At 35.4% G+C, this 16,971-nt stretch overlaps 1 protein-coding gene across 1 annotated transcript; it reads left to right on the top strand.

The window, feature by feature from the left end:
* Window positions 1-6,812: 6,812 nt before the first annotated feature.
* On the top strand, window positions 6,813-7,854 carry LOC122054153 (LOB domain-containing protein CRL1-like). Its single transcript, XM_042615969.1, has 2 exons — window positions 6,813-7,174; window positions 7,258-7,854. The coding sequence occupies exons 1-2, from the start codon at window positions 6,896-6,898 to the stop codon at window positions 7,618-7,620; spliced, it is 642 nt and encodes a 213-aa protein (XP_042471903.1). The 5' UTR covers window positions 6,813-6,895; the 3' UTR covers window positions 7,621-7,854.
* Window positions 7,855-16,971: the final 9,117 nt, after the last annotated feature.

The raw sequence follows: 16,971 nt of genomic DNA on the forward strand, positions 1-16,971 counted from the left end.
TTCTTAGTTTGAAGAAGTTTTAATTGTTGGGTATATAAATTTGTAAGTATTTGTTTTTGTTTTTCTAAGTGTGTTTTTAAAGATATGGTTTGAGTTTGATACATTAGAGTTACATGAGGTACTAATTCTTCTTCTGTTTCTATTTCAGGTACCATTGAAGTGGGTTGATATCCAGAAAATCGTACAGAAAGTTGATTATTACTGTCTTTATACATTAGGGATGTAGTAGGTTTAAGAGTAGCATCATGATTGTGTAAATTAATATTCCATTCTAAACCTGCTAAGGTTTCAGACGTGTACTCTCTTGGTTTTAAAAAGTGTATCCCTTTTGTGGTTAAAGCTTCTATCATATCAGTAACTGAAATTTTGAAGTGATTATGCATATGGTTCATAGTTTTTCCTAAAAAGATAATATCAAGTTGTAAATTATCCCCTTGAAATTGCCCATAACCTTTGGCTTGGATATGTATTTGTATATGTTTTACAAAATCCCGAATAGTCATATTAAAATTAGGACATAAGTAAGTTATTCCTAAATTAGCATTCATATCTACTTCTATTAAGCCTATAATAGCTTTCTCTGTATCAGAGAAACGTGTGTCATGTAGTACTAATAAAACTTTACCTCCTAATTTTGCTCGAGTTAAACCTCTAAGTCCAAAAACAATAAGACCAAGATGTATATAATTATGTTTTCTCAGATAGAGACTTTTAGCAGCTTCTTCTGTCATGAGACCAAGTTTTACTTCTCCTCCATCAGGAAGGTGAAGAGCTTCTTGTCTATGATGTCGATAGACAGAAGTAGAAAAGTTTAAAATCCCTTGACTATAAAGTTTTTTTGGATTTAATGTATTTAATTGTTCATTAGAAAAGATTGTTAAATCCTTATCCACATCTATTACTTCTTCTAACCTAAGAGGACCTAAAGAGGAAGTACTATTTCTTTTAGTAAGAGCATCCAACCAAGAAGAGGAAGTATTTGCTTCCATAGATCTTATAGATCTAGAAGTACCAGGGAACGGTTCAGTCTTTGTCAGACTCATCTATTTTATATGTTAAAAATTTAGAAGTAACTGGTGGTGTTTTTGGAATAATTTTCCCCAAAGATAAATTGCTAAGATCTTTGGTAAGCTTTGAAAAAGCTTCTTGTACTTCACTAGCTTTTACAGAACTTGTTGAGTTCTTTTCTAATTGTAATAGTTTAGCTTCTATTACAGTAAGTCTATAATGAAGAGAAGTAAGTAAAGCAAGTATAGTATTATTTTGTTGTATTTGGATTTGATCGCCTTTTCCAGGAAGATTAATAGTACAATACCCGTCTTCTTTTGTAGCAGAAAACTGTTTAGTATAATCTAAAGCGTCTTCATAGTATGTATTTTCATATTTTAATTTGTTCATTTATATTTAAGTTCATCTAATTGTTTAAGTATTTTATCTAATTTTTCGTTTAGTTGAATTTTATTACTGACTATTAACTCTTTGGATTGTGATAGTACTTGTTGAGATTCTGGTTCAGATACAGGTTTTAAGTTTCTTGATTGTTTTAAATAATCAAGATTACGTAAAACTTCAGCTACAACCTTTTGTAATTGAAGGGATAATGTAAGAAGATGTTCTAACTTTGATAACAAAGTTTGATGATTAGTTTCTACAGAAATAGCGAAACTTAAGAGTAAATCAGTTAACGTGTTTAAGTGGGGTTGCTCAGAGTGTAAGTTATGGCCAAGTTGTTTACTTCTTATGTAACAAGTATGTTTATGATGATCTAAAGTGATTATATTTCTAGGTTGTAAAGCAAGATCTAAATATTCAAGAGTTTTACTAGAAGATGTGCACATAAAAAATCCAGAGAACGACTGGCTCTGATACCAAAATAAAACTTCAAATTTAAAATAAATTTTTTTTTTTAAACCAAAATAAAACAACCAACTCCAACCAACTCCACCTTTGATAAAAAAAAAAAAAAATTCTATCTACACTCACTTGCATGCAACCTCAATCTCTCTCTCTCTCTCTCTCTCCACCTCCCCTCTCTTTACTCGTGGAAAGCTAATCTCTCTCTCATCTATCGATTTATTTGACTTAAATTTATTTCTTTCAAAACACCTTGACCAAGGAAGACTAAAAATTGTAATGGATAGTATATTTGAATTCATTATCACCTTAGAAATCTATATGATTTGAAATGAGTGTAATCGAAGTTCTTTAAGTCAATCAGTGGTTTTGGTCAATCAATGGTTTTGGTCAAAATCCACTAATTGACCTAGAGAGCTCCGATTGTACCCATTTAAGGTACTGTAGATTTCTGAGGTTACAAGCAGTTCAAATATGTTATTCATTGTTTATTTCGACTTCTCCGGAGGTATTAAAATATTATTGAAAGAATCAGTTGATATCTCACATACGTTGGGCTTGATATAAAATCCTACCTCCAGAGAAGTAGAAATAAATAACGGAGGGCGAAGAAGTCGAAATAAACAATGGAGGGCATTTTGGACTCCTTTTAACCTCAAGTATCTTGAAATGTGTGCAATCGGACTTCTCTAGGTTGATTAATGAATTTCGACTGAAATTGGTCGAAATCTCACGTTGGGCATATCAGGCCCAACGTGGGATTTCGGTCGAAATCTATTAATCAACCTAGTGAGCTCCAATTGCACTCATTTCCGGTCATGTGGATTCCTGAGGTTACAAGGAGTCCAAATATATCTGCCATTGTTTATTTCGGCTTCTCCGAAGGTGAGATTTTATATCAGGCCCAACATGGAATTTTGATAAATTTTGATTAAAATCTATTAATCGACCTAGAGAGCTCCGATTACATCTATTTCAAGTCCTTTAGATTCCTGAGGTTGCAAGAAGTCCAAATCTGCCCTCCATTATTTATTTCGGCTTCTCTGAATGTGGGATTTTATATCAGGCCCAATGTGAGATTGCTGTCGAAATCTATTAATCGACCTAGACAGTTCTAATTACGTCCATTTCTGGTCCTATTAATTCTTAAGGTTGCAAGAAGTTCAAATATGTCCTCCATTGTTTATTTTGACTTTTCTGGAAATGAGATTTTATATCAGACTCAATGTCGGATTTCAATCAATTTTTCAAATAGCATTTTAACACATCTGGAGAATCCGAAATAAACAATGGATAGCGTATTTAAACTCTTTACAACCTAAGAAATCCACAAGATCAGAAATGGGTGCAATCAGAGTTCTCTAGATCAATCAGTGGATTTTAACCGAAACCCACTGATTGACCTAGAAAGCTTTGTTTGCAGTCATTTCAGGTATTGCGGATTTTTGAGCTTGCGATGAGTTCAAATATGATATCCATTGTTTATTTTGATTTCTCCGAATGTATTAAAATGTTATTGAAAGAATCGGTTGATATCTCATATATGTTGGGCTTAATATAAAATTATACCTCCGAAGAAGTCAAAATAAACAATGAAGAACATATTTGAGCTCCTTGCAACCCAAGGAATCCATAGGACCTGAAATAGGTGTAATCGGAACTCTCTAGGTTGATTCATGGATTTCGGCCGAAATCGATTGAAATCCCACGTTGGGCTTGATATAATTTTCATTGAAGTCCCTTGCATTTCACTTAGTGACTCCAAAGCACCTATATTGGCAAAAACACTCCTAGGGTGCATTTGGTTAGGATTATTAACCTTGATTATTCATTTAAGGTTATCAATGAAAATCCTATTTAGTTTAGGTAATCGACAATTTTTTATTAATGATCTATGCTGGACACGTAAGGAAAAGGGACATGTAATTCGAAATTGAAAAACATTATAAAAATGAGGTTTTTCTTGATCCTGGTTAACGAATTTTTTTGTCAAAAATATCCTTTGATATTTATACTTTATGACAAAAATATTCTTAAAATTTTTATAATGAGAATTTCATTTTAAATTATAAAACTTAAATAAAAATATATTGATATTTTATTTAAATAATAATATTAATAATATGTATGATTGATTTTGTAATATAAGATAATAAAAGAAAATATCAAACTCAGTTATATGTTAAATTTTTAAATAAATAAATTTTTGTTATATTATATAGATTGAATTAAATAATATTAGATTATGTTTTAATTCTCATAATCTTATTATCTGATAATCATATAACTAAGATTATATATAATAATTTGAATTAAACACCTCTCTAATTAGTGGGGCCATTGCTAATGCACGAGCTGCTGTTACACAGTTCTCCAAAGGGATGAGAGGAGAATGTCTAATAGTAGCCACACAAAACATGCTCAGCCATATGCAGAAACTAGTTACAGGAAAGAGGATAGAAGGTCGCAAGATGCAGAAAAATAGACAAGATATTTTGGGCCTTTAACCATGATAAACAAGATTCAAGGAGGAAAACAATTGAGGAAGAATTAGGCTACAAGCTGCTGATATTTTATGTAAATGCCTCTCCTCTTGATGCTTCTACTATCGTGCATTTATTTTTTATCCCTATGGGTGCCCAGTTTACTTAAGTATAGTGGATTTACTATAATGAGACAGATTAATTTTCGCGGAGGTATGACTTAGGTAAAAATTTATCACTTGATGATTGATTATAGGTTAATCTTGTGATTTATTTTTCTTTACATAATATAGAAATAAACTGTAAGAGACATCGAGCATAATTATTATTTTACTATAATATCGTACATTTATTTTACTTTTCAGATCTCCATGTCTTTTTTGATCCGTTCAGATTGACCCATTCCAGCCAAAGAGCGCAATGGGTCAATCTGAAAACAATGGCAGAGCCGACTTTCAGAAAAAACAAAAAAGAAAAAAATAATTACGGAGATAGTCCTGTTGACGAAGAAACACAAGCAGGGAGAAAAAAAAAAAAATAAAGAATAGCTATTAATCCATAACTATTAATCCCAATTTCATCTCATCAATTTTGCCAACATTACAATAACAAAACATTTTTTTTTTCAAAATTAAGTTAAATCCTGATTATTCTTTCTTGTTTACAATAACCATTGGCTTGTTTCTCGATTAAGTTCTCGATTTTCTCCTCACACAGAGTTATAAGATTGCAACCAAAATTTTGGTTGTGCAAATATGCTGGACTCTGTATTCTCAATGGAAGTTAAGCTCATTGTTTCCGACTCACATCTCAGCAGTGATTAGCAAGGAACAGTATGTATATCAGATACCTCTTTGGACCTCTTGTTGGTGTGATGTTTGTGTTTATAGCAGACGTTATTTAGCTAACATTTGATTCAAATTCTGTTTTCTAGACCTTACAACAAGGCATTTACTATACTCCACACTTGCTTTGTTTGAAAAAAAAAATTATTTTCATCGTTCTTAAAATTTTAGATCCAATGAAACTGTTGAATCACTTCCTGTTGCAGCTTCATGATGCAAGAACTAACACTAATATGATAATATCCATAATCACAAGACGACAACACTTGCAAACTCCTCCCTTCACGGCACTGTGCCTAGTCAACGTTCAACTCTCAGCTGACATGACGATGGTTGACAAAGTCATGTCCTCCAAATCCAATCCAACTGTTATGCATGCCCCAAAACAAGACCAGTCCCATGCCTTTCTCAATCTTTTAGGCATCAAAACGTTTGCTAGCTTCAGTAGGTTACCATGCCTACTCCATCTTTAGAAAATCTGCCTGCCTCTGTTCCATCCAATTCCAATAGATACACCAATTCGATACTGAATATTAGAAACCAACGTGGTTTGGCTGCCTTGAAACCCAAGGGATATGGCCATGTCGTTTCACCACCAGGCAATGCCACTCCTGTGCCCTCCCCTGTCTCCCCTACACGAAGGCTTCTGGCATTTTTCTGTTAGATTTATAAGAACACACGTGTGTTGGGTCCACATGTCAACCTCCTGTCGGCTTGACCGGTCATGGTTTGAGTTTGATGCGAGCCACAGATACTGACAAATTTGACCAGAACCTGCCATATTCATTGAATTAATCCAGTGATATATTTCTTGCAGGAGTATCGCGAGATATCTCATATTGTACACACACAGAACAAGGGAGGGGAAAAGGAGAGGTCGAGCTGTGGATCATCGTTATCAAATCTCACACTCACCGACCAGACGCATTTTAGATTGCCGTCGAGATACAGATTTAGACAGAATCTAAGAACGTAGAAGCAGAATACAGCTTTGAATTTAGTGTCAGAACTTTAGTCATCAAGAGTTTACTAGCATTACTTGGAAGCTACTACTACACTGTAACTGACCTTGGCTATGTAATTAGTAGATGAAAACAGCTGGATCCTCGTCAGACGACTCAGACCTGTAAATATCATTAACCACTTCAATATCAAAGGACAAGTTTTTGTTGATTAATTTATGAAATGGTGACAACATCAACATATATTGTTTGTGGAGGAAGGCAACAGCTTGAGGGTTTGTGTAGCAGCACGCAAAAGAGACTTTTAAACTAATCAACAATCATCATCATCCTCTCACCGCATGATCCAACTTAGAGTTTGTAAATTGAAAGAAAAAACACGAGAAGAAAGTGAAGTTTTGTCAATGTAGAAAGTCAATTTGTTGAACTGCCCACAGGTTTAAACGGTTGATAAGAAACAAATTAAAGCAGTAAATAAGCGGACAATTATTGGCTTTGTGATGGCTCGTGCATGCGTCTTGCAATTAATTTGGGACTTCATAAATGAGTTAGATTAGAATAATCAGAACTGGTCGGCCATTACTAAGACAATGGCCCATTAAATTACCAACCAAATTCCTCACAATTCAGTGTTTAAAAACCAAAGCCAAAGCCAGACAATGCACATATCGCTAGGTAGCTCGCAAGTCACTACACTGCACTGCCACACATCACCACTTCAAATTTTCAAACTCTCGCGGTGTTGATCATCATGGCCGGCTTCGGGTCTCCCTGCGGTGCCTGCAAGTTTCTCCGGCGGAAGTGCGTGGCCGGCTGCGTCTTCGCCCCCTACTTCCTCCACGAGCACGGCGCTGCCCACTTTGCAGCCGTCCACAAGGTGTTTGGGGCCAGCAACGTTGCCAAGCTCCTCATGCACCTGCCGTTGGCCGATCGCTCTGAGGCCGCCGTCACGATCTCCTATGAGGCTCAAGCCAGGCTCCAAAATCCGATCTATGGCTGCGTCGCCCACATCTTCACCCTTCAACAACAAGTGAGTAGTAATCCCTCTCAAACTATGAAAAGATTTTTTTTTTCTTTTTTAATAACCTCTCAGAATTACCAATGCTTTTGTAGATTCTTAATCTGCAAGCTCAAGTTGCCTCCCTTGAAGCACAAACATCACAGGGGCTCAGTGCTGCCGCTGCTGTCAATCTTCCTCCTCATCATCCGCAACAAGTCAACCCCTGCAACACATTTCAACCTCACGAAAGTCAACACTTCCATGGCTTCGTCGATCAAGCTTTAGGGGAGGCAGAGATGATCACACCCTCATTGATGGATGTGGAACATTGCATGAACCATGTTGGCCCTAACTTGGAAATGATCAGTGAGGATTTATTGTTCCCTTTTGGAAGTGAGGACACTGATTGCTTGGATTTCCAGGACAATTTTTGGAAGTCGGCTTACCAAGAAGTGGAGGAGAGACTCAATTTCTAGAGGTTGATGATATCGTTGGGCATTGAAGATAAGGTGTGATGAATTCATCGATGTGATTTGTTTCATGCTTATTTAAAGCATGGGTTAAATTTATTTAGTGAAAATAGGATATGTGGAATATTTGATACACCATAGCCATGTATGATCGAAGAAAAGAGCAATGGATAGTTGGATACACGGAATAAAAAAAGGGAAAAATGGATGCTCTGGAAGAAAAGGACAATAATGAATTATTTTGCTTTGGATCATGGTGGACTGACAGAGTATCTTTTTAATTTCTCATGTATTCAAAAATCTATCTTAATTTTAATAAATTAATGGATGAATTTTTTTAATGGGTAGTTGATCTAAGAATGTTAGACTAATAGGTCACTTGTTGTTAGCATTTTCGATTTATCCTAGTGGCTGGTGGGGAACTTCCGTAGAGCCAAACCGGTCATCCCCATGATTAATCATCATAAGATGAATACTTGGTATCAATTAAAAAAAGAGTAATGGTGCAGCGGTACGATACATTCTCAGTTTCTTAAGCATACAAGGATCGAGTCTTAGCTTCGACAAATTAATGAATGAATTTTTCTTAATGGGCGATTGACTTAAGAATGCTAGGTTGATAGATCGTTCACATTACCTTGATAACTAGTGGAAAACTTTTGTGGGATCGGGTCAGTCGCCCCAGGATTAGTCGATGTTAACCTCAACGAATTAACGGATGAATTTTCCTTAATGAGCGGTTGACCTGAGAACGTTGGGTTGATGGTCACCAGTTGTGAGCTTTTCCTGATTTACCCTGGCGGACGGTGAAAAACTTCCATGATGCTAAGCCTGTCACTCCCAGTATAGTCAACTTAAGCCGGATACCTAATGTCAACTAAAGAAAAAGTATATAGCCTCAAGGCAATGGTGCAGCGGTAGGGTGTCTTTTTAGTTTCCCAAACATCTTAATGGTAGCTGAATATCTGGTGCTAACTAAAAAAAAATATATAATGTAATTGTTTTCCCTAGGGGCAATGGTGTAGTCGAAGAACGTCTTCTCAGTTTTCCAAGTATCTAAGGATAGAGTCTCAGCTTTGCCGAATTAATAAATGAATTTCTCTTAATGGATAGTTGACCTAAGAATGTTAAGTTGATGGAAAATTTTTTATGAGACTGAATCGATTATCCTAAAATTAGCCAACTTATTTTTATGAGACTAAATCGAACATCCTAAAATTAGTCGGACTAAAAAAGTGTGATAATATAAGAGTGAATTGAAAATATATGAAGACTTTTTTAAAAGGAAATTGTAATTATTTTTTATTGGTAAAATGAAATTGTTTCCTTCTTTAGTTTAGAAAGGTCAAAGGAATGGGCAGAATCTCTATAAAAAATTTTATCGCCTGAGATGATTATGTTAGAATACATATATTAAAATTAGATTTTTCTCTTAAATTATAGATATTTTTATAGTACATATAATCTTACTATTTTATTAAAAATCTCCCCCCTTTACTAACTAACTTTGGTGAAGCTTAAAATGAATTTACGTTACTGTCCTTTTTTCTATTCACACTAAAAATAATTTCAAGGTTTATTAGTAATTCCACAAGCGAAACAATCAGTGATCTAGAGTTCGAGACTCAACTACGACGTATTATTATAAATTTTTCTCATCATTAATTTTCTCTGGTTGTTTTATATAAAAAAAATAAAATTCTCTTTAGTCCCACATCTTAGAATTGATAACACTATGATTAAAGAAGTTTCTATAAATATTTTAAGCCGATAATGTTAAAAAATATATTTTTCTTAGTTTCTTTTACTAAGATAAGTATAATATTAAATTAAAATAATTTTTTTCATAGGGAAGTCCATTACAATAGTTTATTGTTGGGCCTCAAATAATTTATATATTATTATATTACACACGCAACGCGTGTGCACGATCACACTAGTTTTAAATAAAATATCATGAAATAAAACATACCTCATAGTCCTAGATAAAGTGAATGAAATCACAAATAAATGAGAGCCCCACGTGTGACTCAGGGTTGGCTCAAGCTTATTTAAGGCCCTAGGCAGAAACAAAAAATTTAGACCTTTGACATTGTTAAAAAAAAATTTGTTCATCCTTTTTCATTTAGATTTGGGATCGAAAATGGTGATTTAAGTTTTTTTTAACAAATTAAAATATTAATTTAAAAATATTTTTTATAAAATTTAATTTTTTCACTTTTTGAGATGTAAAATTATTAATTAAATTTTCATATTCAAGTTTTGATAAACTAATTCAGATTAGTATAGACTTTACAGTATTAAACAGAGTATTATTATTTGATATAATAATATACCTCAAATAGATAATAAGTTTACAAAGAAAATAACCCTTATAAAAAGAAATAAAATTGAGGAAATAAGAACAATCAAATAGGATAACAATAGAAAAAAAAAATCATATTCCCATGCTCAACTCATTATCACCTGCAAAGCACAAAAAAATAAATAAATAAAAAATATATGTATAAAATGACAAAACTCAATACAAGTCTTAGAAAATAAAAATCACAGTGAGACCAAACCAGCCATTATCATTTATCAAGAACTAAATGGGAGCCTTTTAGACGCAAAGCAAAAGAAAAAAAAAACAACCCATATTTTTCAACATCTAAACTAGAATAGTTATAAATGATAGAATAGAAACAAAGGGAAAATCGAACAATTTATGACTGTAAATATATCTAAATAAAAGTTAAACTTAATGTCTATCAAGGAAACAAAATAATAAAGATATCTAACTCGTTATTGCTCAAAAATAATAAAATATTTCATTTCAATAAGACACAATATAGATGAATGCATCAACATTTGAATTTTATTAAGCAAAGAGCATAGTATCAACACCAATCAAATCACCGTGTTAGTGTTAGGTGTTGTTTCTCTTCTCCAATCTCAACGAGGAAGAGAAGCACATAGAAGGAGAGTTAGAAAAGGGGAAGAGGGGAGACTAAAAAAAGACTAGCATTTTTATTTTACATTATATGGATAAGATAAAAAAATTTCAATTCATGTTCTTATTGATCAAAGGAAAAGCATAAGAGAAACATAGCAAGAGAAGGCTAGGATTGAGAGATATTGAAGAAGAATAGATTAGATCTTATAAAATAATATCCATAATTAAAAATAAATTTATTTTATTTAAAAAAATAGCTCATTTATGACTCTATCCATTGGAATCATAATGAAATCTTTACGAAATCCAAACCTTCGATAGATTGAGATCATGTAAATCTTTAATCATGTGGGCCCTATTATAAAAATATATTTAATATATTAAAAATAATGACCCTAATTTTTAAAGAATGAGATTGTCAATCTTTTATCGACCATATTCTTTTTATTATTCTCTTTTAAAAACACATAAAAATATATTTAATATATTAAAAATAATGGGCCCCAATAAAATTGGGGCTCTAAGCATAAGCCTTAATGGCCTATGCCTAAAGCTAGCCCTGGTGTGACTACTCTAATGGTATCCACGCCCACTAGATCACAAACTTGATACAATTCGTTAGGTGCTGGCATCTTAGATTGACAAAACCTTGGAAGCACTATCGATCCCTTTCGATGGAAGAAAGCGAAGAAGAAGTCTTCGCCAGAGAAGTGGCGAGAGAGTTCCATCTTTCATCTTTCAGAAAATTTTTCAAGGATGACTACCTCCGAGGAAGATGAAAAGGTATGACTTCAAATTCTTTATTAATCATTATGATGATGGTTGTTCAAATTCTCCATTAATCATCATGATTGTAACTATTCGAATGCTCTATTAATCATCATGATTGTGACTATTCGAATTCTGCATTAATCTTTCCTTTGATCAAATAAATTCATATTTAGAGGGTGTTTGGCTAAGCTTATAAGCTCTCTAAAACAGCTTATAAGTTGTTTTGGAGCTTTTAACTCTTCAAATTTGTTTGGTAAATTTTTTTTCAAACAACTTATAAGCTGTCAAAATAAGTTGTTTTGGAGCTTATAAGCTGTTTTTAAAAAAGTATGGAAGACCCTACTTTTTAAAAAAAGATCTTATTTTAATAATTTATTTATCTAAAATATCCTTATATAATTTCATAAATCCCCATCTTATCCTCCATAAATTTTTATAAGCCTAATATCTTTTTATCTCCGCCGACTTTTCTTCCAACGTTGTGTCATCTTCTCCGCCAACGCCTCTTTCTAATTTTCTCTCCCTCGGTGCAGAAATTTGCCCAAAACCCTCTATTAATAAAAATCTCAAAACCCTCTATTAATAGTATTATACCCTTTTTGGTAATTTTATTAATAAAAAGATCTTATAATACCAAACACATCAATATCTTTAAGTTGATTGTAATAAGTTCACCCAAACACTTTAACAACTTATTTTTAAAATAAGATCTAACAACTTATAAGCTCCTAAAACAACTTATAAGCTGTATGAACTTATAAGCTGTTTTTAATAAGTTTAGCCAAACACCCTCTTAATCTTGATCTATTCTAACTTCCGATTTTTAAGAATTAAATAATAATGTAATTAATTCTAATTTAGAAATAATAATTAATTAATTTTAGTATCCACTAAAATAATCAATTATAGATAATGTTCATATCTACGTGTTATGTGTGCGACCATCTAGGTCTTATACATGAAGGCAGTGACAACAATTTTTAGTCATCCAAAGTGATAAAATATTAGTCATAAATAATAAGCCACCATGAACCGATTATTGTGTAATTCAATCTCTTCATCTAAGCTTACATTCTAATTAATTCGGTACATTATGCATGATTACCAAGTTAATTTTTTTACTTGATTTCCAAGATATAATAGACCCCTCTTGAATGATAAATCACTTCTCCCATAGCCATGGATTTTGAGTCTCTAATATCTATATCAAGCGGTCAGGATGTTAACTCATAATTCAAGAGAGCGATGAATCCTCTATTGACTCAACAATATTTTCTTTGCGCTTTGCTATACACTTAACAACTATATTAATCATAATATAATTAAAGACTACTTTGAATGACATCAAAGTACATAACTTCACGAATAAAGTAAATGAAGGTTTCAAGTCAAAAGATCATTTACACTCGTTCACAAGAGAAATGACCAATGATGCTTAATATGTGGTCTCCTTTTAAGCGGGTCATGTCTAGTGTACCTCTAAACTCAAGGCACCATAAGTATAACTTGGATATCCATCCCTCGGTCTATCTCGGCCTAATCATAACTCAGTGTTGATCTAGATATCTATGTCCCCTCTAGATATTTATCCAATTATGGGCTATTTTTTAGATTAATAAAACCATTAATATGTGAAACTTTATCATTAATCATATATATATAAAAAGTAAATAATTAATAATAAATACTTGCCTTTATGAAATAATTATCCACAAAATACATAAGGAGTGTCTTGGCACATAAGTGCACACACTATCAATCTCCCACTTACACTATTACCAAACACTATAGACTTTCAGTCCTAGCTCCTAACATGGGTTTCATGTTTTTATAGAGGTAAGGCCTTTGTAAGTGGGTCAGCGATGTTCTCACTGGTATCTACTTTTCTAACCAACATGTCACCCTCTAAACAATCTCTCTAAGGAGGTGATACTTCCTCAGTACATGCTTGGATCATTGGTGAGACCTTGGCTCCTTTACCTGCACTATGACCTTATTATTGTCACAGTATAGCACAACTGAATCAACAATGCTAAGAATCACTTCAAGCTCTGCTATGAAGTTCTTGATCCACACAGCTTCCTTTGCTGTCTCTGAAGCTTCTATGTACTCGGACTCAGCTATTAAATCTGCAATTGTCTCCTACTTGGAACTCCTCCAGCAAACAACTACACCATTCAAAAAAATACATAACCTTGTTGTGATTTCATATCATCTTGACCTGTCTAAAAATTGGTGCCAGTATATTATTTAACGACCAATTCCTCGTCTCCTCCGAAAATCAAGAACATGTTCTTTGTTCTTTTAAGATATTTAATGATAGTCTTTACTGCAGTCCAATGACCCTCTCCAGGATCTGACTAATATCTACTCGTCATGCTTAATGCATATGAAACATCTGGACGAGTGCATATCATAACATACATTATAGACCCTATAGCTAAAACATAAGGTATCTTATTCATTCTACTTCTCTCCTCTTGCATTTCTGGACACAACCTTAAAAAGATGTACACCATATGACACTAGTAAATATCCTCTCTTGGAGTCCTGCATACCGAATCTATTCAGCATTTTATCAAAGTATGTACTTTAACTCGACCCTAGTAACCTGTTTTATCTATCTCGGTATATTCTAATATCTAAGACATAGATTACATCTCCAAATCTTTCTTTGAGAAACACTCTCCCAACCAAATCTTGGTAGATTCTAGGCTAGGAATGTCATTGCCTACAAGAAGTATAATATCAACAAACAACACTATTAACATAATTTTGCTTCCACTAATATTTTTGTAAACGCAAGGTTCTTCTAGATTCTTGACAAAAGAAAAATCTTTAACGATTTCGTCAAATCACATATTCCAACTCTGAGATGCTTGTTTTAGTTCATAAATAGATCTCTTAAGCTTACATAATTTATTAGCGTTCTTGGATGTTATAAAACTGGGAGATTGTACTATATATACATCCTCCTATAACCTTCCATTTAGGAAAGTAGTTTTTATATCCATTTTTCAAATCTCATAATCTTTGTAAGTTGTTATAGCTAGCAAAATGCTAATGGACTTAAGCATTGCAACGGACGAAAATGTTTCATCATAGTTAATTCCTTGACATTGATTGAAACCCTTTGTCACAGTCTTACTTTATAGGTACTTATGTTCTCATCCATGTCAATCTTTTTCTTGAAGATCTATTTGCACACTATGGATTTTACCCTAATCTACACATCAAGCAACTCCTAAACTTGGTTGGTGTACATGGAGCTCATTTCAGATTTTATGGCTTCTAATCATTTCTCAGAATCATTTGCAGCAATTGCTTCTGTTAGGACCTTCGGATAGCGGCTAGAGAGGGGGTGTGAATAGCCGACCTCAAATTATCGTTTCTTCCTACAATTTAGGTTAGCGCAGCGGAAATACAATGTAGAAACGAAAGTGGAGAAGATCAAACCTCAAACACGATGATGTAACGAGGTTCGGAGATGATACTCCTACTCCTCGGCGTGTCCGTAAGGTGGACGAATCCTATCAATCCGTCGGTGGATGAGACCCCGGAAAACCGGCTAATAAGAACTCCTTCTGGGTGGAGAAACCTCGCCACAATCTCTTTTGCAACAGCAATAAAGGAGTACAAGAAATAAAGCAAGAAACAATGGATAATATGAATGTAAATACACTCTACCAAGTTTGCTTGCCTTCTTCTCGTCGACTGGAGTCCGTTGATGAAGCAGCAACTTCACAGATGATGCCAACAGCAGCTGATCAACCAATCGAGGGAAGCTCACACGAAGCTTCAGTGAAGAGGAGCTCAGCAAAGCTCAAATCACAGTAAGGAGGAAGAGCAAGAACTGTTACTGTAGAGGCCCTCGACCTCGATATATATCCTGCACCTGCTGCACCTGTGAAGAAGACAAAGAACAACACAGAAATCTAGCCGTTGTGTCTCAACGGCTAGGCCTGGACCGATCAGGTCATAGCCTGATCGGTCCAGGACATCCCTGATCGGTCTAGGAGTCTCCTGATCGATCTGTGGACCGATCAGGCCCTAGGCTGATCGGTCCCCAGACAGATCAACCAACTCTCTGTGAGAGTTGGCTTCGAAGCCTGATCGGTCTGTGGACCGATCAGGCTATAGGTGGATCGGTCCACAGACCGATCCCCCTACCTTTTTCTGCCTCCTGATCGTTTCCTGATCGGTCTGGTGACCGATCAGATACCTTACAGTGAGCCACTGTTTGGTTACTGATCGGTCACCAGACCGATCAGATAACCCATAGTATCACTGGATCGGTCTGCAGACCGATCCAATTTCCCAGCCTTCCCGGTCTAGAGAACGAGCTACCGAGCCCTCTCTGATCTAGTCCGGAGAACGAGCTACCGAGCCCTCTCCGACTTCCTCATCCGGTCCAGAGAACGAGCTACCGAGCCCTCTCTGACCTAGTCCGGAGAACGAGCTATCGAGCCCTCTCCAACTCTGTCTGGTCCAGAGAACGAGCTCCCGAGCCCTCTCTGACCTAGTCCGGAGAACGAGCTACCGAGCCCTCTCCGACTTCGTCCGGTCCAAAGAACGAGCTCCCGAGCCCTCTCTGACCTAGTCCGGAGAACGAGCTACCGAGCCCTCTCCGACTTCCACGTCCGGTCTAGAGAACGAGCTCTCGAGCCCTCTCTGACCTAGTCCGGAGAACGAGCTACCGAGCCCTCTCCGACTTCGTCTGGTCCAGAGAACGAGCTCCCGAGCCCTCTCTGACCTAGTCCGGAGAACGAGCTACCGAGCCCTCTCCGACTTCGTCCGGTCCAGAGAACGAGCTCCCGAGCCCTCTCTGACCTAGTCCGGAGAACGAGCTGCCGAGCCCTCTCCGACTTCCACGTCCGGTCCAGAGAACGAGCTACCGAGCCCTCTTTGACTTCCCATGCCAAGCTTCCATACTTGGACTTTTCCCCGTGCTAAGCTCCCTGCTTGGTCTTTTCCCGTGCCAAGCTCCCTGCTTGGACTTTTCCGTGCCAAGTCTCCATACTTGGACTTTTCCCGTGCCAAGTCTCCATACTTGGACTTTTCCCGAATCAGGTCAACTCAAGTCGGGTCAACCAGGTCAACCTTGACCAAAGGTTGCACCCACACTCCCAAGTTCCTATTCTTGTCAAACATCAAAATACAACTTCACTATTCTCGTCAAACATCAAAATACAACTCGAGTCAGGTCAACTCGAGTCGGGTCAACCAGGTCAACCTTGACCTAAGGTTGCACCAACAGCTTCCTCGTAAGTCAACGGTTTATCATTTTTAATAAGTAGCACTTCCTCATCTTGGGTTATCAACCAACCATATCTATTTGACTGTCGATGTATTCTTGTAGACTTACATTGATCTCGCATTTCTTGAGCAGTCTCGGATGAAGGAGACACTTGTACTTATGACAGTCTCATCATCTAACTGTTTATCTTCCAACCTATTTGTAGATTTTGCAATGTCTTCAAGATTTACTTTACTCCCACTACTTTCTTTAGAAATAAACACTTTTTCTAAGAAAGTAGTATATTGAGCAACAATAACTTTGTGTTCACTTGAGAAATAAAAATAGTATCCCATTAAGCTTTGGGATAACCTACAAACATACATTTTATGGATCTTACTACAAGCTTATTAGA

This window comes from Zingiber officinale, chromosome 3A, assembly GCF_018446385.1.
Source record: "Zingiber officinale cultivar Zhangliang chromosome 3A, Zo_v1.1, whole genome shotgun sequence".
In the NCBI taxonomy this organism is placed as follows: domain Eukaryota; kingdom Viridiplantae; phylum Streptophyta; class Magnoliopsida; order Zingiberales; family Zingiberaceae; genus Zingiber; species Zingiber officinale.